A 26,394-nucleotide genomic window follows, 5' to 3' on the forward strand; every position below is an offset into this window, starting at 1 on the left:
GTAAAAGAATCAAATTTATGTTTTAGACAAATTATTCAGGCAACAGGATGCAAGGTAGGTGAACAGTTTGGGAGGTTGGAGACACTGACATATAAAGTAAGGAGCTATTATAATCCCACAGTGGCTGTGAGAATGGAAAGAGAGGATCTGAAAACCACAGAGTGGTATCATTAATAGGAGAGTCAAAGTGAGCTATGAAACTCAGATGACTGGGAGAATAGTGGGTGCCAAGAAACAAGACCGGGAACATGCAATGAGAAGTGGTTTAGACATACGAGGAACCAGTTACAAGCTGTGCTTTGCATATGTTAAATTTCATGTGCTAACCTGTCCAGCAGACAGCTGGATGCTCAGAAGAGAAGGTGAGATCAGTGCTGTAAATTTAGGAGTCTGCCCAGGATTCTTCACTGAAGCCATGGGTTTGGATGAAAACCTTCAGAAAGCCAAGTTTCCTGTTTATGGGACAGGAGGAGGAGGCAGATTCCATAATCTACTAAGAAAGTCAGAGGGATGAGAACTGAGAGAATGCTGTATCTCCACCTCCTGGAGAGGAGAGCCACTGAAGAAGTAAAAAGTTGTAGATAGTCAATGAGAGTATGAGGTCAGTGCCAAGAATGCTGGATGCTCTGCTTAGAAGTTACTAGTAACCTCTGAATAATCAGTTTCAAAAGGAGAACCACTGAATCACCAGTTCCAAAATGGTGGAGGCCAGCTGCAATGCATTTAAAAGGGAAATAAGGAAAACCAGTCTGGAGGAAATTTATCTACATTTCTGTAATTCATGTTTTATAATTATTATTGTTTTTCCAACCCCCATGACCGTTTAATCAAAAAAAAGATTGTTGTTTTAAAACTACTTATGAAGTGTTATATAAGTGAAACAATGTTGTTTTTTTTCAAATAGCTTAAATTTTCATCACATACCTCATAGTTTCACTGCTAAAGTCTTTTATTTAGTGGAGTTTTATGACTGTACCAGCAGACTAGCCCTAGGTAATTTTATTTTGTGTTTCCCAGTGAATAAGAAAAGCTTTACAATCAAAGTAGTCAGTTTCCTTGTGCAGGCTGAAGTGGTCTGGCTCTAATCTATCAAGAGATAATTAGATACTGGCATAAAAATAGAATTTGATATTATAAATTTAGATGAGTTTGTCTGTCTCAGCAACTGTTTTCAAGCCCAAGTATAAGGTACAAAATGTTGTCATGCTTTCTGATCCCAATTAGATACAGTCTTCTGGTCGAGTTCTACACATTGCCAAAGCCCTGATGGAAGATGCTGGCAAATACACCTGTGCGGCTACCAATGCAGCTGGGGAAACACAGCAGCACATTCAACTGCATGTGCACGGTAATGGTATCTCCACATCTTCACAAAAGAGTATTTCTGTGGCCTTTGTTCAAACATACTGGGCCCATTTTTAAAAACACTTACCTTTTTGTTTTTTTTTTTTTTTTTTTTTCATTTTAGGGCCACACCTGCAGCATATGGGAGTTCCCAGCCTAGGGGTCAAATCGGAGCTGCAGCTGCCAGCCTCACTACAGCTCAAGGCGATGCCGAATCCTTAACCCACTGAGCGAGGGAATGAACCCACACCCCCATGGATATTAGTCTGGTTCTTAACTGCTGAGCCACAATGGGAACTCCCACCTGTGCTTTAATTATTTGAACTCGCTCAACTGATCACTTTGTGCAGATAACTTTTGTGGAAAAAACAGCAGTGGAGGGCTTTTCTTTAGCATTTTCTCTGATGTTCTTGCCTGTATATAGGATGGATTTTGTGTGTAGAAGCTGTCCTTGACTCAGGATCTTCTCTTGTGTGCCTTAATAAAAGTCTGCGTGGCCAAGGAATGCCTCATCAATGTTACGGCTTCACAGTAAAAACTTGAAAAACTCCCTGACCTTGAGTGTAAGACTTCAGCTCTCTGGAGGCTCATCAAAAAGTACCAAGAATTGTAGACTTTCCTAATTCAGCCAAAATATTTGCATAGAGCTGGCCAAGATCTCCACGTACCTGTTAATTTTCTCTAATTCATGTGATTGTTTGTTAAACCTTTTATTCATTCATTCATTCCATCCATTTGTTCATTCATATATTCACTCCACATTTACTGAGAAAGCTTAATGCGCTAGCATTTAGCGTAATTGCAGGTACATAGGAGGCAGTTAATAAATACTTAACAAATGAAAGAGTAAATAGTAAGTGAGTGAAAAAACTTAATTTGAACCTTGCACTCTTCTAATCTGCTTTTTTTTACATATTTTCTTGTATTTAAATGACCCAGTTAAAAGACGCAGAGCATCAATTCTCTAAATGTTTCCAATAAACTGACATATTCTTTCCCCAGTTCTCAAATACAAACATCTAACTTACGGATTCACACACACAGACCATGTTCCGTGTATATGGATCTTTATTTCTTCGCTGAGCAAATTCATGTAAATGATCTTTATTTTTTCATTGCGTAATTTGCTTAAAGACCAAGATACTGACTGTAACTGTCCTGGCATTGGCTCACTGTACTTCAGGGTTTGGGAACAGACTGAGCCTCCTCTCCTTTAAGTTCCTTTAAATTCACCTTGTCCCTCATAAGGCCCTCTGTAGCGTTCTCATGTTCTTTGGCAGCTGTCTCTAGCATATACTCAGATCTCCACGTCATCTAGGAATCGCTCACCTTCCTCATTTTCCTTCTCTGACTCTCCTTATCTCCTCACATTGGCTGTTTGTCTGCTTAGTTTCAGTTCTTATCTGGCCTCATTGTTAGCTAAAAGGAAATACTGAAGTAGAATAGCATTGTTGCAATCTTCTCAGGCACTGGAGTCATGTGACTTTGATTTAAATTCTGTGCTCTGTATAACCTTGAGGAAACCATTTAATCTTTCTGACTGTCTGACTCGCAGAGGACTTTTGAGGTTTAGAGGTATTGGATGTAAAATAGCTCCCACGTTGATTCTTTCAGGAGGTACCAAAAAGAAAGATTTTCCATTCTCTAGACTGGTTTAAATGACTTCAGTGAAGATTCTGTCATGAAGAACAGAATGTCTGTCTCCAGAACTGGGAAGAACCAAACTTCAGTTTGGGGCTCCCCAACTTGTGGTCATAAAAATCTTATGAATTGCTTAGTAAAAATACAGCTTCCTAGGCCCCTTCTCAGATCTTCTGAAACAGCTTCCCTGATGCAAGTAGTCTGTGCCCGTTACATTGGCCCAGATGATAAAGGGTAGCCTGGAGACTTGCCAGTGTAGTCAAGAATCCAGAGTCCATGACAGAAATCAAGTAGCCCATCAAATACAGAGCAACAACAGAAAATTAAAAAAAAAAAAAAAAAAAACTGAATCAGTGTCTAAGAAGACAGAAGTCTATAAATGCGCTGTCTGAATGTGGTAACAAAATGTGTTAGCAGGAGATGTAAGGAGGGTACACACTTAGGTGGAAAAAAATCACCAGAGACAGGGGGAGCAAGCTGGAAGATGTCTAGGTTCATGTGAAAAGAAAAAGAAATAGAGGGTTGGTCATTGTAAGGATTTGTTAGAAACTACCAAATTAGATGAAAAATATAAAATCTTCTTTTTTAATATGAATCACAACTAGAATAGAAGTAAGATACATTAGTAGCCAAAACTGTTTCATCTAATATGATCTTGGCTCCTCTGAATAACAGTTCACCCACCTGAAGGGAGAATAAATGATGGAGTGAACTTCTAACTGAACTATGATCACCCTGGAGGAAGTAGTTGGCTGAGTGCATGTGATAGGAGTAGGGACAGAAAGTTGGTGTGTCATTTGGATACATATGATGGCAGGGTCACAGTGGATGCAGATAGCTCCAAACTTGCTTCTGTCCTCTTCCAGAGTTGGGTTAATAATTTCAGTGACAATTAGAGATGTTAGGAAAGGTATAAGAATTTCTAAGGGATTAGCTAATGATAGATTTCAGAAAAGACCACAGAGGTTAAAATGACAAGTTAATCTCATGTGAAAAGTGACATAAGAGTAGCGTGGGAGAGAGTGGCTTTAAGGTAGCAGACATTGAGGAGTTTACCTTGTGGCTCAGCAGTAACAAATGCCATGAGTATCCATGAGGATGCGAGTTCTCACTCAGGATCCAGTGTTGGCTTGAGCTGTGGTGTAGGTCGCAGACACGGCTCAGATCTCGTGTTGCTATGGCTCTGGCATAGGCCAGTGACTATGGCTTCGTATCCTGGCCTGGGAACTTCCACGTGCCACAGGTGTGGCCCTAAAAAAAAAGATACCACACATTGAAATATTTGAGGTATTAATGGTTCTCTCTAGTTATTGTAAATATGATAATTCTGTATCAAAATAAAAGCTAGTGAATCCTAGAAGTCAGTAATAGAAGCTTGTGATAGCTGTGGTATACCCTTGATCTCTGAATGCTTCCCAAGTGGTGTATCTAATTCAAGTGCTATATATTTAGAGGGGCACTGAAAAATCTATAGGGAAACAACTATCCTTAAATTTAGTTCATGGATTAATTGATTTAACCAATCCTAAAGGTGCTTTTTAAATTGGGATTTGTTTTAATCCCAAACTTTATTGATGCACCAACCCATTTAGCAAATGAGCATTTACTACAATTGTTACACCGATTTTTTTGTTATAGTTGATTTACAGTGTTCTGTCAATTTCCGCTGTACCGCAGTGACCCAGTTATACTTTTATATACATTATTTTTTTCGCATTATCCTCCACCATGTTTCATCACAAGTAATTAAATGTAGTTCCCTGTGCTATACAGCAAGGTCTCATTGCTTATCCATTCCAAATGCAATAGTTTGCATCTACTAACCCCAAGCTCCCAGTCCATCCCGCTCCCTCCCCCTCCTCCTCGGAAACCAGAAGCCTGTTCTCCATGTCCATAAGTTTGTTTCTCTTCCATAGTTAGGTTCATTTGTGCCATACATTAGATTCCAGATATAAGTGATATCATATGATTTTTGCTTACTTCCCTTAGTATGAGAGTCTCTAGATCCATCCATGTTGCTGAAAATAGCATTATTTTCTTCTTTTTTATGGATGAATAGTATTCCATTGTGTATATTTACCATATCTCTGTAATCCATTCATCTGTTGATGGATATTTAGGTTGTTTCCATGTCTCGGCTATTGTGAATAATGCAATGAACAGGGAGTATATGTATCTTTTTCAAGGAAAGTTTTGTCCAGATATATGCTCAGGAGTGGGATTGCTGGATCACATGGTAGTTCTGTATTTAGTTTTCTGAGCTACCTCCACACTGTTTTCCATAGTCGTTGTAGCAACATACTTTCCCACCAACAGTGTAGAAGGGTTCCATTTTTTCTACACCCTCTCTAGAATTTGTTACTTGTAGACTTACTAATGATGGCCATTCTGACTGGTGTGAGGTGGTACCTCACTGTAGTTTTGATTTGCATTTCTCTGGTAATTAGAGATGTTGAGCATTTTTTTTTTTTTCATGTGCTTGTTGGCCATCCATAGGTCATCTTTGGAGAAATGTCTATTTAGGTCTTCTCCCCATTGCCCCACTGGGTTGTTTGTTTTCTTGCTGTTGAGTTGTATGAGTTGTTTTTAGATTTTGTAGATTAAGCCTTCATGAGTTGCATTGTTTGAAAATATTTTCTCCCATTCTGTTGGTTGTCTTTTTTTTTATTCTTTCCTTTACTGTGCAAAAACTTTTAAGTTTGATTAGTATTCAGTCCTAAAAACTCAGCCTTCCAACTGTTTAATATTTTTATTTCCTCTAAAAAGATTGTAGATGCTTCCATCCTTCTCAAGCATGGAAAATAGGGTTTCCAAAAGATGGAGTAAGGGGGTGTAGTCTCCTGGACTGGAAGACAAAGTCATGCTCCCCTGGGTTTCAGGGAGAGTTCTATCTATTATAGAAGTTAGAGGCTCTCAGTAGGTGGTCCTTTTTGATGATCAAAGTTTCATAATTCTGGAAGTTCTAATTCTCTAGACCAAACTATGAAATCTATTTAAACCTCAGAGATTTGCCAACTGAGACAGATGTTTCCACAAACAAACGATTATTTGGGGTCTAATGGCTCGAGTATTCATTTCATCTGCACTTAATTATTTCCTAGCTAAAATCAACCAAGGTGAAGCACCCAGAAGTAGAATGTTGTGGTTAAGACATTGGCTTTGAATTTGGGATCCTGGAGTCTCAAGTAATATCTGGAGAAGAGTGGACTTAGATGTTAACTTTTGAAAAGCTCAGTTTTCTCATCTGTAAAATGGGAAGGATGAAGATAATACTAAAATCGGGGAGGTTGTTCTGAGGAATAAACATGTGACTAGACGTGAAAATAGCAAGATGTCTATTTCCTTGTCATCATCTGTAAATAGTAGCTTAATGACTATTTTGGCCAAACACATAGTTGGCTTCTGGCCCTTCTCAGTGTGCCAATATTTTAACAAACACATCTAAAGTCTTGCTGTCTTTACTGTGGACCAGGAACAGTCTTGGGTCTGTATCGGTTGTCTGGTGAAAACATTAGTGGCGCACCCTTAATTTAATTATATTCCTTTAAAGTGTTTCCTTGGTTAACATCTGCTAACACTCACTTAAAAAGGTTTCTCTGTCATTTCTGTGCTTTGCTTGACAGCCCACTTGTGGCCTAAAGGAGACTTAAAAATATTGTAGGGAACTTATTTTTTCTTTTTTTAAAGGGTAGCTTCAATTCAGGGCCCTACTATAGTATTTTCTTAGTATAGATGAATTTATTACTCATTATTATAATTTTAATGCTTAAGGAAGGTTAACTCACTCAAATCACTTTTAGATCAGATATGTATTAATCCATTTAACCAGGATTTGAAAAAAATGAATTCATGCCTTTGAATGATTAAAATAATGGGCAAAATCTAGACCCACAATATGTCTAGAAGAAGGTATTTTGCTTTTGACTGGTTATCTGCATAAGCTTTTAGAAGAAAGAAAAAAACTCAGTAAATTGATTAGTTCAGTCTTCTGCTTGGAGTATACAGACATCGTATTGTTAACATAAGATATTATCACCTTACTGATGCTTCTTCTAACAGTGTTCACCCAAATTTAAAGTTTTAAGACCATCTTTTTAATGCTGGAAAGAAATAATAGAATGGATACTTGTATTTACTTCTTACCTAAAAATGAACCAGGACCATTTATTGAAAAGACTAATTGTTTCCCGTTGAATGGCTTGGCTTTTTTTTTTTTTTTTTTTGAAAATCGTTTGATTATAAATATAAAAGTTTCTGTATTCTCAGTTTTTTTCCAATGCCTAAATGTGTATCCTTATACCAGTACCACACTGTCTTACTGTCTTGTTTGTTTTTTTGCTTGCTTTTTAGGGCTATACCCGCAACATATGGAAGTTCCCAGGCTAGGGGTTGAACTGGAGCTGTAGCTGCAGGCCTACACCACAGCCACAGCAACATGGGATCTGAGCTGTGTCTGCGACCTACACCACAGCCCACAGCAGTGCCGGATCTCTGACCCACTAAGTGAGGCTAGGGATGCAACCTGTATCCTCATGGAAACTAGTCTAATTCTTTTCTGCTGTGCCCCACCAGGAACTCCCCCACACTGTCTTTTGTATTCCTTTTCTTCCTCAGATTTATTGAAACATAATTGACAAAACTGTGATGATTTGATATATGTATACTTTGTGTAGTAATTACTATAATCAGGTTACGTAACACATCGCTTTACGTAGTTACCACTTTTTGTGTAAGGAGTGAGACTACTTTAGCAATATATTAGTAGTAGTAGTAGTAGAGTCACCATGTACATCATATTCCCAGAACTTAGTAAGATTATAACGAAGGCTTGTACCCTCTGACCAGCATCGCTGCATTTCCCCCACTCTCCAGCTCCTGGTAACCACCATTCCACTCTCAGCTTTAGGAGTTCAGCTCTTTTTAAATTCCACAGTTGAGATCATATAGTACTTGTCTTTCTCTGTCTGGCTTATTTCACGTAGCATAATGTCCTATAGCTCCATACAGGTTGTTTCAAGTGGCAGGATTTCCTGCTTTCTCACGGCTGAAAAATATCCCATTACACGAGACAGAGAGAGAGAGAATGAGAGGGAGGGAAACATCTTCATTATCCATTCATCTATCTGTGGGCATTTAGGTTGTTTCCATGTCTTCACTACTATTAATAATGATGTGACAAACATGGGAGTGCAGATACTGCTTTGATATACTGACTTTATATCTTTCATATTTATACCCAAAAATGTGACGGTTGGATCATATGGTAGTTCTGCTTTTAATTTTTTTTTCACTTATAATGATTTTTATTTTTTCTGTTTTAGCTGGTTTACAGTGTTCTGTCAATTTTCTACTGTACATCCAGGTGGCCCAGTTACACTTACATGTATACATTCTTTTTTCTCACATTATCATGCTCCATCATAAGTGACTGGAGATAGTTCGCAGTGCTATACAGCAGGATCTCATTGCTTATCCATTCCAAATGCAACTGCAGCACTATTCACAATAGCCAAGGCATGGAAACAACCTAAATGTCCATTGACAGATGATTGGATTAAGAAGATGTGGTTTATATACACAATGGAATACTACTCGGCCATCAAAAAGAACAAAATAATGCTTTTAATTTTTTGAGGAAGCTTCACACTGTTTTCCATAGAGGTCATACTATTTACAGTCCTACCAAGAGTGTACAAGAGTTTCCTTTTCTTTACATCCTCACTAACTTATTTCTTATATTTCTTATAATAACTATCCTAACAACTGTGAGGTGATAACTCGTGATTTTGGTTTGCATATTCCTCATGATTAGTGATGTTGAGCTCCTGTTCATGTACCTGTTGGCCGTTTATATATCTTCTGTGGAAAAATGTCTCTTTGAGTCCTTTGCCATTTATCTAATCAGATTACTTATTTTTTTGCTATTGAGTTGTCTAACTTCATTGTATATTTTGGATATTAACCCTTTATATTAGATTGTAAATACTTTCTCTCATTTTATATGTCACTTTTTAATTTTGCTGATTGGTTCCTTTGCTGTGCAGAAGCATTTTAGTTTGATTAGTTCTGCTTGTTTAGTTTGCTTTTGTTGTTTGTGCTTTTGGTGTCATACCCAAGAAGTCATTGCCAAGAGCAATGTCACAGGGTTTTCTTTCCTATATTTTCTCCTATAAGTTTGTGGTTTCAGGTCTTATATTTACGTCTTAAATCCATTTTGGGTTAATATTTTGGTACCATATTGTCTTGAATACACTGATTAATTTTCATATGTTAAACCAACCCTGCCTTCCTGGGATAAATCCCTCTTAGCAATGGTGCATTATCTGTTTTATATGTTGCTGGATTCACTTTTATTCTGTTAATGATTTTCATGTCTGTCTTCATAAGGAATATTGATCTGTAGTGTCTTTTTATTGGCTCTTTCTCTTGGCTTTGTCATCATGACAAAACTGACTTCTTAGAATGATTTGAGAAGAGTTTCACTCATCTTCTTGGCTATATTTTGAAAAAGTTTGTGAAGGATTCATGTTAATTCTTAAATGTTTTGCCGAATTTACCAGTGAAGCTATATGGATCTGATATTTTTAGTGTGTATGTGTGAAATATTTGTTTTATTATCAATGCAATTTCTTTTCAGATTTTCAGCTTCATTTTGAGTCACTTGTGTCTTTCTAAGAGATTATCTATTTAATCTAGTGTATCTAATTTGCTGCCATACAACAGTTTATAATATATAATATAGGCCTTTTTGATTCTCGAATTTATATAATTTTATTTATAGTCCTTTTTTAATTCTGTAAGCTTTTGTAGCCATGACCCTGCTTTCATTCCTAATTGTAGCAAATTGGTCTTCTCTCTTTTGTTTTGTCTTGGTCAATTGATCTGAAATTTTGTCCTTTTGTCAGTCTTTTCAAAAAAATTTTGGTTTTGTTGATTTTCCCTGTGGTTTTTCTGTAGTCCATTTATTTGTGCTCTAATCTTTATTATTTCATTTCTTCTGCTTATGTGGGGTTTAGTTTACTCACATATTTTCTGGTTTCTTTAGATGGAATGTTCAATTACTGATTTGAGTTTTTAGTTTTTAGTATAGGTGCTTACAGATACAAATTTTACTCTAAACACTGTTTTATGTGTATCCCATAAATTTTGGTATGTTGTGTTTTTATTTGTCTTCATCTCCGAGTATTAGCTAATAGTTCATGATTTCCTCTTTGACAAATAGGTTACTTAGGAGTATATTTCTTCATTTCTACATATTTGTGAATTTCCCACTTCTCCCCTGATTGATTCATAATTTCATTCCATTGTGGTTTAGAAACATACTTTGTATGATTTAATCCTTTTAAATGTTTTAAGACTTGTTTTATAACCTAACATGATTTATTCTTGAGAATGGTACATGTACACTCAAGAAGAATGTGTGTTTTATTGTTGTTGGGTGAATTATTCTATATGCATTTGTTGTTTATAATGTTCAAGTCTTCTATTTCCTTGTCGAATTTTTTGTCTGATTTATCCATTATTGAAAGTGGAATGTTGACATCTCCAACCACTATTGTTGAATTGTCTTTCTCCCTTTAATTTTTGTTCCATATATCTCAAGACTCTGTTGTTATATGAATATATGATTGTAATCATTATAGCTTTTTGGTAAATTAATACTTTGGATCATTTTAAAATGTCCTACTTTGTTGCTAGTAACGATTGTTTTTTAAAGTTTCGTTTGTTATTAGTATAGCCTCACTTTTCTTATTTGATTACTGTTTGCACAGTATATCTTTTTCTATCCTTTTACTTCAACTTATTTGTGTCTTTGAATCTAAAGTATCTTATAGACAACATATGAGTTGTCATGTTTTTATTTTTGTTTTGATTTTTGAATCCATTCTGCTAGTCTCTGCCTTTTGCTTTGAGAGTTTAATACATTTGCATTTAATGTGTAGTCACTGAGATAGGATTTCGGCCTACCATTTACTATTTGTTTTTATATGTATTATATTGGTTTTTTTTTTTTTTGATCCTCCATTACTGCCTTCTTATCCTAAATAAGTATTTTCTTGTGTACCATTTTTTTTATGTGTTGCTTCTTTTCCTACATTTTCGAATTCATTTTTATTGGTTTCCCTGAGGATCACAATTAGCATCTTAATTAATTATGCTTTGGGAATTTCCACTGTGGTGCAGTGGGTTAAGGATCCAGTGTTGTCTCTGTGTTAGTTCAGGTTGCTGCTGAGGCTCAGATTTGATCCCTGGCCTGGCACAGTGGGTTAAGAATCTGGGATTGCTGCAGCTGTGGTGTAGGTTGCAGTTGCAGCTCAGATTCAATCCCTGGCCTGGGAACTTCCGTATGCCATGGTTACAAGTGAAAAAGAAAATAATAGTGATATTATACTTTGAATTAATACTAATTTTTTTTTTTTTTTTTGCTATTTCTTGGACCGCTTCCGCGGCATATGGAGGTTCCCAGGCTAGGGGTCGAATCGGAGCTGTAGCCGCCGGCCTACGCCAGAGCCACAGCAACGCAGGATCCGAGCCGCGTCTGCAACCTACACTACAGCTCACGGCAACGCCGGATCGTTAACCCACTGAGCAAGGGCAGGGACCGAACCCGCAACCTCATGGTTCCTAGTCGGATTCGTTAACCACTGCGCCACGATGGGAACTCCAATACTAATTTAATTTCAATAGTTAAAAAAAAAATTTTGCTCCTATGTAGTACCCTTCCCTTTTCCCTCCTTTTTACTATTATGATCATACAAATTACATCTTTATTCTTCGTGTCTATCAATATAACTTTATAAGTATTGATTTATGGTGCTGTCTCTAAATCAGAGAGGAGAAAGTGTTGTATGCAATATACACAGTTTTACTGCCAAGGCACTTTATTTCTTTATGTGTATTAAAGTCACTGTTTCTTTGCGGCCTGAAGGACTTCCTTTAGTATTTCATGTAAGGCTGGGGGCTGGCAATGAATTATCTATTTTTTAAATTTTCTGCATATATTTTAATTATTCCTTCTAAAGGACAGTTCTGATGTATATAGAAATCTTGGTTGATAGTCTTTTTCTTTCAGCACTTGGAATAAGTCATCCCAGTTCCTTGTGGCCTCCATGGTTTGTTTGTTTGTTTTTGTTTTTTGTTTTTGATAAAAATTGGTCTTATTGAGGATTCCTGTACATGACACATCACTTCCATCTTATTACTTTCATCATTTTCTTTTTGGCTTTGGCTTTAAGAAGTTCGATTATGATGTATCTACAGGTGAATTTGCTTGAGTCTATCTAAAGCAGAGCTTATTAAACTTCTTGCACATGTAGATTAATGTTTTCCATCAAATTTGGGAAGGTTTCAATCACATTTTTTTCAAATATTCTTTCTGCACTTTTCTTTCTCTCCTTTTCAACTCCCATTTTGCATAATGCTTTGTCATGCCCCACAAGCCCTCAGAGGCTCTGCTCTGTTCATTTTTCTTCATTCTTTTCTCTTTCTGCTCCTAAAATTAGATAAATCTTAACTGACGTGTCTCCATGTTGCTAATTCTTTATTATTCCTGCTCAAATATTGCACATCCAAATTTTAGTTGCTTCTTTTTATAATCTCTATCTCTTGATTTACACTATTTAGTGAAACATTTTTCTCCTGCTTTCCTTTTGTTCTTGAGACATATTTTTCTTTAGCTCCTGAAACATAATTAATATAGCTAATCTGAAGTCTTTGACTAATTAAGTTCAACATCTGGGTTTCCTCATGGAGAGTTTATATTGACTGTTTCTCTTCCTGAATATGGACCATGTTGTTTCTTTGCATGTTTCATGATTTTTTATGTAGACATATTAAATAATATAATGTGACAAGTCTGGAAATCATATCTTATTTTCTCCATAATTTTTGTTGTTGTCACTTCTATTGCTCTTTTTTTTTCTCTTACCTATTTCCATTTTTTCTTTTTTTTTATTACTCAAATGAATTTATCACATCTGTAGTTGTATAATGATCATAACAATCTGATTTCACAGGATTTCCATCCCACAGCCCAGGCACATCCCCCCACCCCCCAAACTGTCTCCTCTGGAGACCATAAGTTTTTCAGTGTCTGTAAGTCAGCATCTGTTCTGCAAAGAAGTTCCATCTGTCCTTTTTTCAGATTCCACATGTCAGTGAAAGCATTTGATGTTGGTGTCTCATTGTATGACTGATGTCACTTAACATGATAATTTCTAGGTCCACCCATGTTGCTAAAAATGTCAGTATTTCCTTCTTTTTGATGGCTAAGTAATATTCCACTGTGTATATATGCCACATCTTCTGGATCCACTCCTCTGTCGATGGACATTTAGGTTGTTGCCATGTCTTGGCTATTGAAAAGAGTGCTGCAATGAACATTGGAGTACATGTGTCTTTGCGAGTCGTGGTTTTCTCTGGATAGATGCCCAGGAGTGGAATTGCTGGATCAAATGGTAGTTCTATGTTTAGTTTTCTGAGGAATCTTGATACTGCTTTCCACAGTGGTTGCACCAATTTACAATCCCACCAACAGTGTACTAGGGTTCCTTTTTCTCCACACCCTCTCCAGCACTTATTGTTTGTAGACTTTTGGATGATGGCCATTCTGGTTGGTGTAAGGTGGTACCTCATCGTGGTTTTGATTTGCATTTCTCTAATAATGAGTGATGTTGAACATGTTTTCATGTGTTTTTTTGGCCATCTGTATGTCTTTTTTGGAGAACTGTCTGTTTAGATCTTCTGCCATTTTTGGATGGGGTTGTTTATTTTTTTGGTATGGAGCTGCAGAAGTTGTTTATAAATTTTGGAGATTAATCCCTTGTCAGTTGATTCACTTGCAAATATTTTCTCCCATTCTGTGAGTTGTTTTTTTGTTTTGTTTAGGGTTTCCTTTGCTGTGCAGAAACTTTGAAGTTTGAGTAGGTCCCATTTGTTTATTTTTGTTTTTACTGTCAATACTCTGATAGGTGGATCTGAGAAGATGTTGCTGTCGTTTATGTCAGAGAGTGTTTGGCCTATGTTTTCCTCTAAGAGTTTTATAGTGTCTGGTCTTATATCTAGGTCTTTAATCCATTTGGAGTTTATTTTTGTGTATGGTGTTAGAGTGTTCTAATTTCATTCTTAAAAATATGGAATGCTTCATGAATTTGTGTGTCATCCTTGTGCAGGGGCCATGCTAATCTTCTCTGTGTTGTTCCAATTTTAGTATATGTGCTGAAGCCAGCACTCTATTGCTCTTTTGTTTTGTTGTTTCTTCTGTTTACATATTTAGTGAGTAGGTAGAATGCTGGCATTCCCCAAATATTCATATCCTAATCCTGGTACCTGTGAATATGTTAGGTTACATGGCAAAGGGGAGTTAAGATTACAGGTGGAACTAACATTGTTAGTCGCTGACCTTAAAATCATAAGGGTCATTATAAGTGGAAGAGAAAGGCAGAATTTTGGATTGATAAGATGTGAGAATGTCTTACAAGCCCTCCTTACTTTGCCATTGCTGGCTTCGAAGATGGAGGAAGGGGCCCACAAACTGAGGAATGTAAGCATCCTCTCTGTAGGTTGGAAAAGGCAAGGAAACAGAGCTTCCTCTGAATCCTGAAGAAAGGAATCGAGCCTTTCTGTATGTAGCCTTGATTTTAATGCCTGTCGAACTTCTGATCCATGGAATTGTAAGTTAATACATTTATATTATTTAAACTACCAAGTTTGAGCTAATTTGCTATGGAAGGAGAAGGAAACTAATATGATGACTTTTCTGGACAATGTGAAGTCTGTTTTATAGTCTTCAGAAATGCCCCTGGAAAAGTGTTTGCAATGAGCAAGCTCTGGGTCTGGTTAAGTAAAGACAAGTTTTGTGAGTGGGAATTTCCAGGGAAGGGCCAGACTGGTCCAATCATGAGTTTTCTAGGAATGGGGCTTTTAGGTAGCTCCAAACCCATTCTACTCCCTCCAGTATCTACTGGGCTGATTTTGTCACTGTGATCTCAGGGATTTTGTTTTCAGAGTTACTGCTGAAGTGAGAAGAGAGTGATGGGAATAGAGTGAGATAAAGCATCATAAAACTCATGGTTCTTAACTAGATTTATATGTTTTTCTTGAATAAATACCTCTTGGATTATTGCCGGTCTTTGGTTAATTTCCAGAATTGTGGAAATGTTGGTTTTGATAATTTTTCTGATGTTCTTTTTTTATGGAGGAGTGGATTTTCAGAGTCCTTACTATGCCATTCTTGCTGACATATAATCTTTTTTTTTTTAAGTTCTCTAATGGAGTGAAAACTAGCCAACCTACTCCATAGCTCTTTTATTTCTGATTTCCACCATATTGTTTTATTGCAGCAGCTACATAGTCTGTCAAAGCCCTCAGTGATCAATTTAGTCCAGAAGGCTTAAGGTTAGTACTTAAATAACTGTTTTGAAGGAATGTACCGTGGACTAATTATTTTTCCTTTCCAGTTGGAAAAGTCAGATAGCCGTATTTAAAGGTCTTTTGTCCTTAAATACCATCTCATGAGTCAGAATTTAGTGCATAAAATAGAAACAGTCCAGGCATTTCAAGCAGGAAGGGTTAAACATTTAATTAAATAGATACAAAAAACTACAGGTGTGAAGGAGGAGTGGAATCTAGGCTTTGTCTTCAGTAACCCCTTGCACTAAAACAGAAATATGGCCCACAGATGTATCTACTTTTGAGGACATATTTTTGTTTTAAACTTGTCAAAACCTGGCTTTGAGTTTTAATGTCTTTAGTTATTATTTTTTTAATTGCTTGTTTTCTTTGGGGTGGTCTTCTGCATTTATTTTTATTTTTTTATTCCTGATTCCTGTTCATTTATTTTATTGATCTTTTTCTAGAATCTGAGTTGAATGTTCAGAACATTTGTTTTCATTATTTCTTATTTTTTAGTGTATTAATTAGGGCTGTAAGATTTTCTTTGAGTAATGTACTGCTTAACATGCCTTAAGTTTTAGTTTCAATCAATTTCATTATAACTTATTTATTTTTACTCTTAATTTTTTGTCTTGATTTCCTCTTTTATAAGATTTTTTCACCTTGTGAAGAACGTTGTATTTTACTACTGAGTTCTGTGGTTTTTTATTACGGTTTTATTAAATTGTGGTTATAAATGCTTTATTGGGAATTTTGTGGCCTAAATATATAATCTCTTTTGAAAATATCCTGTTGACATTTGAAAATAATATATATTCTTTGTTAACCGTAAATATATAAATACATACATATACACAACACACATACACACGCACACACACACACACACACACACACCCCATATACATATGCAATCTGGATGGGTGGTTTTCAAATGATCTATAACATTTTTGTTTACCACATAATCAATTTATGAGAAAGGTATACTAAAATACACTACTTTTATATTTTTCAAAAATTTTTTTCTGCTTTTTAACAGTCTTTGCTTTGTTATTGAATGCATAAAACATTATCATTATAATGGATTCTTCATGAATCGTGGAGTTCAATCAATAGAAAGCATTATTTCTGCTTTGTATACCCGTTTGTCAGAAATTGATATCACCCTTGTTGTGGTATACCTTTGTCAAGCTCTTTATTGTCATCCTTTTTGCAATTGTTTTACCCATGTTATTTAATTTTAAAAAGCACTGTTAACTCTCAAATAGGGTTGACTGTCCACTGACCAAGAAAATGAACTCATTCTCAGTTATGCTCCTCATTTATATTTTTTTATTTCTGCTGTCTTTTTAGTTCTAATCATTTTGTTGCTCCCCTTTCTCTTTTCTCCCTTCCCTGTTTTTCTACAGATTAATGAATGGATCAGTTGTTTACTCGTATAGGAGTCAGGGATCAGGAGCTCTAGTGCACTGAATAAGTTAAATTTAGCAAATCTTTAAAATACATTTCTATGTAAACCTCAGACCTAACATACCTGCAGCATTTTCTCCAAATAAGATTAGGGCTCTAGTTTACTTGTCATTTTGTTTTTATCCTGGCTTCCTTTGTACACTCTTTGAGACAGGAAAAGACATAGGGCATTGCTGTTCCAAGTTGTCATTACTTTCACCTATGCCTCTTAGATTTTCTGAATTCCTGCTTTATAAATACATTAAAAATAGAGCAGCATTGTCTGTGATTAAAGCTTCAAATGTAGTTTTCTGTTTTATTTTAGTAGTTAACTACAACTTTTATATCAAAAGCAAAACTAATTAACAAAATGATTCTAATTTCTCTGAAATGGTTTAAGGTAGTACCGTTCTAAGATAAAGTCAGATATTTTGAGAAATATCAATAGCCTTTCACTAGAGACATTCAAAGGCGTTAGATTACTTCTTGGTAAAGGCAGTTCATCATCAGACCAATCAGATAAATTGGAATAAGAAAATACTCCTTTAACTTTCCTTTACTTCTCTGCTAATCTACAGTTCTAAGGGTTTTCCCAACTGGGCACAGAGACAGAGATGATCCAGTAAACCTATTAAGATCTTTTTTCCATCCTGTTCTTCATTTCTACTTAGTAGTATACTTTGGTATTATTCCACATGTATCATTATATATAAGTGAAAGAAAGAAAGGAGGAAATGCTACTTTCGACTGAGCAACAGTTTCAGTTTAAGCATCCTGTTATGTGTGTTAATTATCTCTTTGGGCTTCTTACAGAACCTCCCAGTCTGGAGGATGCAGGGAAAATGCTGAATGAGACCGTAGTGGTAAACAACCCCATACAGCTAGAGTGTAAGGCAGCTGGAAATCCCTTGCCTGGTATGTTTACTTGTGGACTCTGTAACTTATTAACATTTTAAGGTCTCTGGGAATTGCTGTATCTCTTTATAAGCATAATAAAGTAACTACTGATGAAAGAAATATACTACATTTCAGGAGTAAAACATTGATAATGGTACCACTAAGTGGATATTTATGAATTCCCATGCTTTAACTTTATGCAATAATTTACTCATTTAAACAATGTAGAAATAGGTCATTAACTAATTGTCTTATTGACCTTACTATGGCCACAGAGCCCTCAGTGTTATTGTATGTACATTTATGTTGAAAAATATTTTTTATTGAGTCTAAATTGATTATAAATCGGTCATTGGATGAGACATTGTTTTATTGATTCTCATCACTGGTAAGTTGTTCATGTGTCAATAATAATATAAAACTTTGAGGTTAATAGTGTGCATGGTGTTGGTTTTGATTAGTTACATAAACAAAGATTTTATAGATGAGAGGAATATGTACTACACCAAAAAAAATAGAACTGGTTGAAAATTGCTAACAAACAGGTATTAATACATTAGAGATAATGTAAATACCTTTTTTATAAATTCACCTCAGAATTTTCATTGGCTTGGCTATTCATGTTTTTCTAAGGTTTACCTCCTCCTAAAAAAATTAACCCTGAAGAAATATTTAAGCAGATGGAACTAGAATGATAAGCATAAGAATAGAGCAATTGTTATTGCTGTAGCTAAGCTCTGATGTAGTGTGTGTGTTGAGCTTTTAAAAAATTTTTTTAACGAAATGGGCTTCTCTTCTCCTCTCCTTGCAGGTATTATGTGGTACAAAGATAACCGTCCACTGTCAGGTTCCGGTAGTGTGACTTTCTTGAACAGAGGACAGATCATCAGTATTGAAAGTGCCCAGATCACAGATGCTGGCATATACAAATGTGTGGCCATCAACTCAGCTGGAGCTACAGAGTTATTTTACAGTCTACAGGTCCATGGTTAGTGCTACTTCTCCTAGATTCATCCTGGGGTAAAGAAGCATTCAAAATGACTCAGTGCATCTATAAAATTCTAGTATAAATATTTAACAGAATGTGTTATGGGCATCTTTATTTGTGAGGGTGCAGTGTTCTAAAACCGATATGTTTATATTTTTCTGATTCCTGTTCAATGTTCTATTTTCACATATCATGGAATTTAACTTTGCTTTAGGTGAGTTATTGAAAACAGTCATCAACAATCTTAGCAGCTAAAGACAATAGCCCTGTTTGTAAATATTGCCTGCCAGAATCATAGGTATTATTTGAATAAATGTTTCCAAGTTATTATCTAGAATAATGTTTTTAAGACCAAGGAGTTTTTAGTTAACATACAGAAGTAGATACAGTAGAAGGAAAAACTCACAGAGACACACACAAGCCTAGAAATCAAGAAATAAAATGTTGGTGTTCTCTGGGGTACAGCAAGTTAAGGATATGGTATTATCACTGCAGCAGCTCGGGTAGCTGCTGTGGTGTGGATTCAGTCCCTGGCCCAGGAACTTTGACATGCTATGGGTGCAGCCAAACAAAAAAACCTAGTAATTTTTAAAAAAAGAAATCAAATGTAAGATATGTTACTATGGACACAAGATATAGTCATTATTATTTTGAGATGAAATCCTCTGTGATCTTAACATCTTACTTTTATTTATTGATCTTTATTCCTTTTCAGTGCCCCCCTCCATTTCTGGTGGCAGTAACATGGTGGCAGTGGTGGTTAATAACATGGTGAGGTTAGAATGTGAAGCCCGAGGTATCCCTGCCCCAAGTCTGACCTGGTTGAAAGATGGGAGCCCTGTTGCTAGTTTCGCTAATGGGATACAGGTACTCTCTGTCATTCCTTAAGTGATGTCTCCCATCTAATTATTCAATATAGGAAGTATAAACAAGCAAAACTACTAAAGAGATTTGGAGAACAAGGATTCACAAATGTTTTGCAGAAATGTACATGTATGCATCTGTAACTACCATGGACCCACAATTAGGATTTCTTTTTTTTATTTAAAAAAAAATTATTATAGTTGATTTACAATGTTCTGTCAGTTTCTGCTATACAGAAAAGTGACTCAGTTATACATTAATATGCATTCTTGTTTTTCACATTATCCTCCACCATGTTCCATCAGAAGTGATTCTAAACAATTCATTAAAAACTTAATGTGGGGAATTCCCTGGTGGCCGAGTGGTTAAGGATCTGGTATTGTCACTGCTGTGGAATGGTTTTGATCCCTGGCCCAAGAACTTCTGCATGCCATGGGTGCAGCCAAAAAAATAAAAATAAGGAAATAAGGAAATCCTCAGTATATCTAAGAGGTCTCTTAACTAACATGTGTAGTGCTATATTTTGACCATTGTTTTAGACACTTTCTACTTCCCCACTTCCACTCTATGGCACCTTCGTAAAAGATACCCCACATGAAATGTTCAGCAACCACAAAAGCAGATATTTCTTGGTAGAAGTTCTATTCAAATGTCTGGAACTGATAATGAATCAGAGAACCATATAGAGTAAATTTACTTCCACCAAAACATCATATAAGGGAAAGCTACAAAGGCACAATTATGAGAAAATGACATTTGAGTCTAAGAAAAAATTTAAGTCCTTCACACTCTAATTTAATAATGCAGAAATACATGTCTTTCATTTAAAGTGTACTTTAATTTTGTTATGCCTAGCAGAGAGCTTAGGTCTCCAACCATCCTACTTTTTGAACTTTTCGTATAAAACCATTACTTGCAGAATTTGAGATCATAGACTCTCCAGAATCAGTATACATATTGTAAAGCTACAACCCGTCAGTGAGATAAAAGGGCAGTGAACATGACTAATTCATTTATATGGCTGCTACTGTGCCGTTAATTTTAACTTCTTACTTGTTCTCCTAAAGAAAAATTAGGAGGAGATTGGCTTCTTTCATTCCTACTTCTAATCTTTCTCCCCTGGTGGCTTTCTCTTTTCGGTAGTAAATGTGGGTGAGGGCGGACCTTCACTTGACACTGTATGTAGAGAGTTGTGTTCATTGGTCACTTCGAAGTTTGGCTCTAGCCTCTGTCTTCCTCCCCAGATGAGATGAGAAGGGAATTAAATGATGCTCGCCCAAAGGAGGCATATCCATGTGGAAATCCTTCAAGAGGCAAATGTTCAATTGATCAAGCCCAGAAAATAATTGAAAAAGTATGTTGACACCTACAATCCTCAGAAGACACGTTGGTTATTTAGCTTTCTAATCATTGATAGGTTCTGTCTGGGGGCCGCATCCTAGCATTGACCAGCGCACAGATCAGTGACACGGGAAGATACACCTGCGTGGCAGTGAATGCTGCTGGGGAGAAACAAAGAGACATTGACCTCAGAGTCTATGGTGAGACGTTTTCATGATTATTCCACTCTGATTTAGCTGTGTGTTAAGTCCTCAGATCATTGAGGAAGTTGGGAGGTTTTGACAATAAAGAGCTATAAACAATAGAAATAGTGTTATAAGATTAATTGAATCAGAGTCTCCCTTTCTGCCGTATCTGCCTTATATTTGACTTTGATTTTCTATTTTTGAAGTTCTGAGAAAGGAAAACACATACATCCAGCATGTGAGGTGTTGGTTTTATAAATACTCTGAAAACCATGACTATGGAGAGATCTGGGCAATTTGGAAGACATAATCTTCTCACTAAAGCAAGCTTCATTCAAGCAGCTCTTTTGATCTATTCTCCTGGAAGCCTGGATTTTATTACTTTTTAATCATAATTACAATCAGCATATTTTATAGTCAGTAGTATGTCTATGAGTTAAAGGATATCTTGGAAGCAAAAGTTAAACTAAACATAAACCTAGGCAAAATCGAAGTATTCTTTTCCTACCTATGATGCAGGTGTAAGGTACAAAAGGAAAGGTCTGATTCCATCACACCAAAATGCCCCAGAACTAGGTTGGGGCCTCCTTGGCCTCCATTCATAGATTACACCTGTCATTCCACATTTTAGTGTACCTTTGCCTTTAGAGCGCTTTCAGGCTTTTTATTTTTATTTTTTTATTTTTTTGTCTTTTCTAGGGCCTCACCCGCAGCATATGGAGGTTATAAATGAGAGCAATCTCCTTATTTGTTCTAGACATTTTTCTTCTCTTTCATGTTTTTGTCTGTTTGCTGTCTTTTTGCCTTTTCTAGGGCCGCTCCTATGGCATATGGAGGTTCCCAGGCTAGGGGTCTAATTGGAGCTGTACCCGCTGGCCTTCGCCAGAGCCACAGCAATGCGGGATCCGAGCCACATCTGGGATCTACACCACAGCTCGCCGCAAGGCAGGATCCTTAACCCACTGAGCAAGGCCAGGGATCGAACCTGAAACCTCATGGTTCCTAGTTGGATTCGTTAACCGCTGAGCCACGACGGGAACTCCACTTTCAGGCTTTTTAAATTTACACTTCAATTCTCAGTCCCTAGAATAATGCATTTGTTTCTTCAGTGGCCCTCAAAGAGTATCTGTTTAATGCAGGCTTTTCTTCTAAACCCTACCTCACTTCCAAATATTCACTCCTATTCAAAATATATTACTTTTTTTTTTTTAACCTCCAGGTCATGTGGATTGGATTCCCTTTTTGAGTTTGCCAAAAAAAAAAAAAAATACAATCATCACAAATAACTTAGATAATAAGTCATAATTTTTAATAAAAGGGCCCCTTGTTACAACACAGATACCATACATGTCTAATTAAGCTAAAAAAAAAAAAAACCCAAAAAACAAAAACCCAGTTAGCATAGGTGAAATACCCAAGGCTCATTATGCATCCTTCTTTTTTTGTTGCTTCTGCAGTTGACATGGGTCTGCAGCCATCCTCCAGCTCTGCTGGTGCTGGATGTCTGAGATAACACATAGGTCTAAAATGCCCCACCTCAAGAAATCTAACTCCTTCCCTGAAGGGGTCACTTTTATGCATTATGAAAAACTGGAATGTTCCCAAGCTAAAATATCCTTGGAGAATGACTCATCAGTCTAAGTTTGGGACACAGTAGCTCCTTCAGTCATTGGTGAGCAGGTGGAGGATGGACATTGGAATTCAGTGGGTTGTTCTCAGCAGTGAAAATCTAGCATTGGCTCTTTTCCGTCTCTACATTGGTTAGTGTCCAAAGTGGACCTGGGCGGTGAGAGAGTTGATACTTCCCAGGAGTTATGAAAATGTGCATCATTATTCTTAATCATTTGTTCAGATACTCCCATACGACCCTTTCAATCTGAAAACCAGACTCTCCTCTCTGGGGTAAAAGTCAAGTGACTAATGATCACACACGTGTTTGAGAATACGTGTGTGTGTTTAGTAGCTTGCCATGCATGTGTATTTCAAATGCTTAAGAAGTACCAAATTGAAATAGGGGTTCAATCTAAATTTAGCCACCAGTCTACGCTCTGCTGTTAGTATTATGTCCATACATCATATTCCTAAAATTGTGCTGGTAACCTTGGCTATCTTGTGTCTGTCTGGTGTATAAATGGATGTGCATCTTCAGAGGTCAGTCTCTTTCAGATTTATGCTGTAGAGTGTGGGGGGTGGTAGGAAAGGCAGACAGTAAGTAAAATAGCCCTCCTTAACGTAAGTACAAGAGTAGTTCATGAAAAACGTTACTCCCTTGTATAAATTCAGAGTATGTGTTACCCTATTCTGAGGCGCTAAACAAGAGAATTGAGTTTTTAAATGATTTGGATTCCTGTAATACCTTTTCTTTCAACCTAAGCTCTGAGAACTTTCTTAGAGGTCACACATTCCCCAGTGTCTCCACAAGCATAACCCTATGGCAGTTCTGATTTGGGTAATTAAATTTAACAAGCATATTGTTTAGGATGAGAAACAGCATGACACACCCCTTCCTAAGCAACATAACCACAAAGCAGAATAGGAATAACATCTAAGGAAGCTGAAGATCTAAAGGGTAGAAGCTTGTTTTCTATTCAGACTAAACAAAAAGTTGGAAATGAAAGACATGGCAGAAATAAATAGATGTGCTTTGGTGATATATATCCTTGGCTGTAATTAGATTTGCTTTAACTTGTGTGCTCTAAGAAACAAACACTCTATTGTTCTTGTATTTTTCCTCTCAATTTAAAAACTCTGGTTTCCTTTTGAGCTTGATTTGACTCAGTCAGCTGTAAAGAAAAGTAATTGAAGGAAAAATATTTGGAAATAAATGAGCATCCTGCTTTCTTGAATTATTTCTGACTCTTACGTCTACAACCAGTCATGAAGCATTCATGCTCTTTTGTAAATTCTACAAATAATCTAAGATAAACATATTTTTATACAGTGGTGATACATTTTCATCCACTTAGACCAGACTTAACCTGAAATTATTTCTAAGCTGTGAAAACGACAGTTCTACTTGGGACTTTTTTTTGCTAAGACTGGAGAACATACTTTTTTTTCCATAATATTTTCAGAATGGGCATCACAAGTGCTCCACTGGTCTGTCCCAGCCATTGTGCATGGAGTTTCTTTCTTTAGCTTCAATTCCTTTGGGTTTAACCTCAGTCCTGCATCCAGCACAAGAAAGTACCCTCTAGTTCATATGCCTTTCCCTCTGTAAAAGATGTCGTAGCTGAGAAACCTTCTGGTTACAAAAACATTGTGCTAGCCAAAGTCCACCGCATTCATTGTCATTTTGCCACATGCAGTATCAAACCATAAACAATGGCTAATTGACAATAATAATGTTCCTTACCACAAAAATCTATTTTCTACCAGGGACTTTGGAAAATCCTTTAGGATTCATTTCAATGAATCTTAACCTTTCTTGTAAAAAAAAAAACAAAAACAAAACAAGATGCAAAACAGAACAAACAAAACCCCCAAACCAAAAACAACCCAACAAATATTCAGTGTTTCCTACGATCCTAAATAGTTGTGGGACATAGTGAGAAATGGCCAAGAAAATTCCCCTCTGTGCTATCTTGGAGTGGCCCTTGTATGGTAGGGCTGATTTCATCATTAGTTCATGTTTTTGAATTATTATAAATATGAGCCTGAAAGAGTTCTTGAGAACTTGTGGAGCCCACCCTCTCATTCCTGGCAGGGCTGTACTTAAAAAGCATCTGAGACAAATGATTGTTTACTCTATTTTTTAATACACCCAAGGGAAGGAGATTCCTTAAACTTCTCCAGGAACATAGTTCAGCATCTGACAAGCCTATATATAGCCAAGGAATTCTAATTTTAATCTCATTAAAATTTCAACTCATTTCTTCTTTTTATGTAATTGTATGCTGTACAGCTGGTCACTGATTTAGTGTAGTCTTTAGTGTATCATTTCTCCCACATGGTCTTTATTCCATAGAAAGTTGACAAGGCACAGTGGAAAACCAGAAAGAGCCTCTAAATTGCCAGGTCAGAAGACCCCTAGTTTTTCCACCAGTTAGTCACGTTATTTCCAATAAGCTCTTATCTATCACCCACCTTATGTTTTGCACCCTGAGAGATGGGACTGGATGATCTTTTTTAATTTTGCTTCTGTATTCATGAAATTTATTTTCTTTTGCAGAAAAATATAGATATCAAAAATGTATTTGCATTTAATTCATGGTTATGTGCCAAATATTCAATGAGTGATTTAATGCTTTGAAAATTTTAAGCAGTGACATCCAGTTCAAGAAGTTTCTTGAGAGTTCCCGTCGTGGCTCAGCAGTAATGAACCCAACCTGTATCTGAGGACAAGGGTTTCATCCCTGGCCTCACTGGGTAAAGGATCCTGCATTGCTATAGCTATGGTGGAGGCCAACAGCTGTAGCTCCAATTTGACCCCTAGTTTGGGAACTTCCAAATGCTGGAGTGTGGCCCTAAAAAGACAGGGGAAAAAAAAAATAAGTTTCTTAAATGAGCACTTCATGAGAACTTCCAGTTCTCAAACTTCTTACATAAAAAGTTTGTGGAAAAACTGCTTCTGTTCCATAGGAACACAGTAATCAGTGATTTATTAACACTCGACGCTGAGCCAAGTGATGCAAAGATGGTATGTTAGAAGTACTGTGAGCTTACATCTTAAAAGAACAAATGAAGTTATTCAGTATCTATGGATGATTAATAAAGATAAGCGGTATGTTGGCATTTTTTATCCTGAGGGAAAACCCATCTTTCACTTAGTTGCACCAAATATTATGGGAGAAGAACAGAACGTCTCTGTCCTCATTAGCCAAGCTGTGGAGTTACTCTGTCAAAGCGATGCTATTCCCCTTCCAACTCTGACTTGGTTGAAAGACGGCCGCCCCTTGCTGAAGAAACCAGGCATCAGTGTCGCTGAAAATGGAAGTGTGTTAAAGGTAAGGCTATACATTCATTCACTTCTCCCATATCATTCTTCAGCTCATGACTTTGGTATTACCGCTATCAAAGTGCTACCCCTAATAAACTTTATGAGTATTTTACTCATTTCAGCTTATAAGATTCTAGGAACCTTTTATTAATGAGGTTTGTAATATGTTTCAATTTTATGTTTGGTAATATTTAAATATTTAAACGTCAGTTCATATTTGTAGCCAGAAGCCACGGGGAAAAAAATGCTCCTGGGAAAATATTACAGAACTATGCTAAGGCGTACATCATTTTTGTCACCCAACCAATCAGAAAACACCCATTCTAGGTGCTTGGCGTAAGGATGTATAAAAA

At 36.5% G+C, this 26,394-nt stretch overlaps 1 protein-coding gene and 1 non-coding gene across 7 annotated transcripts in view; one reads left to right on the forward strand and one right to left on the reverse strand.

The window, feature by feature from the left end:
• Positions 1 to 26,394, forward strand: part of HMCN1 (hemicentin 1) — a 491,961-nt gene that overhangs the window by 297,475 nt on the left and 168,092 nt on the right. For all 6 annotated transcript variants that reach the window (XR_014816519.1, XR_014816520.1, XM_021102640.2 and 3 more), the window contains exons 36-41: positions 1,225 to 1,348; positions 17,641 to 17,742; positions 18,536 to 18,712; positions 19,428 to 19,579; positions 20,994 to 21,117; positions 25,873 to 26,048. Coding sequence is in view for 4 of the 6 variants with exons in the window: in XM_021102640.2 (XP_020958299.2) it covers positions 1,225 to 1,348; positions 17,641 to 17,742; positions 18,536 to 18,712; positions 19,428 to 19,579; positions 20,994 to 21,117; positions 25,873 to 26,048 (855 nt within the window). In the remaining 2 variants the exon portion in view is untranslated. The remainder of the gene's footprint in view (positions 1 to 1,224; positions 1,349 to 17,640; positions 17,743 to 18,535; positions 18,713 to 19,427; positions 19,580 to 20,993; positions 21,118 to 25,872; positions 26,049 to 26,394) is intronic.
• On the reverse strand, positions 14,112 to 14,215 carry LOC146400194 (U6 spliceosomal RNA). Its single transcript, XR_014816976.1, has one exon. It is a non-coding gene; the product is annotated as a U6 spliceosomal RNA (small nuclear RNA).

Source organism: Sus scrofa, chromosome 9 (genome assembly GCF_054392235.1).
Source record: "Sus scrofa isolate SSC_HxYL_T2T_F1_AM1 chromosome 9, Sscrofa_HxYL_maternal_Yorkshire_Landrace_v2.0, whole genome shotgun sequence".
Taxonomy (NCBI): domain Eukaryota; kingdom Metazoa; phylum Chordata; class Mammalia; order Artiodactyla; family Suidae; genus Sus; species Sus scrofa.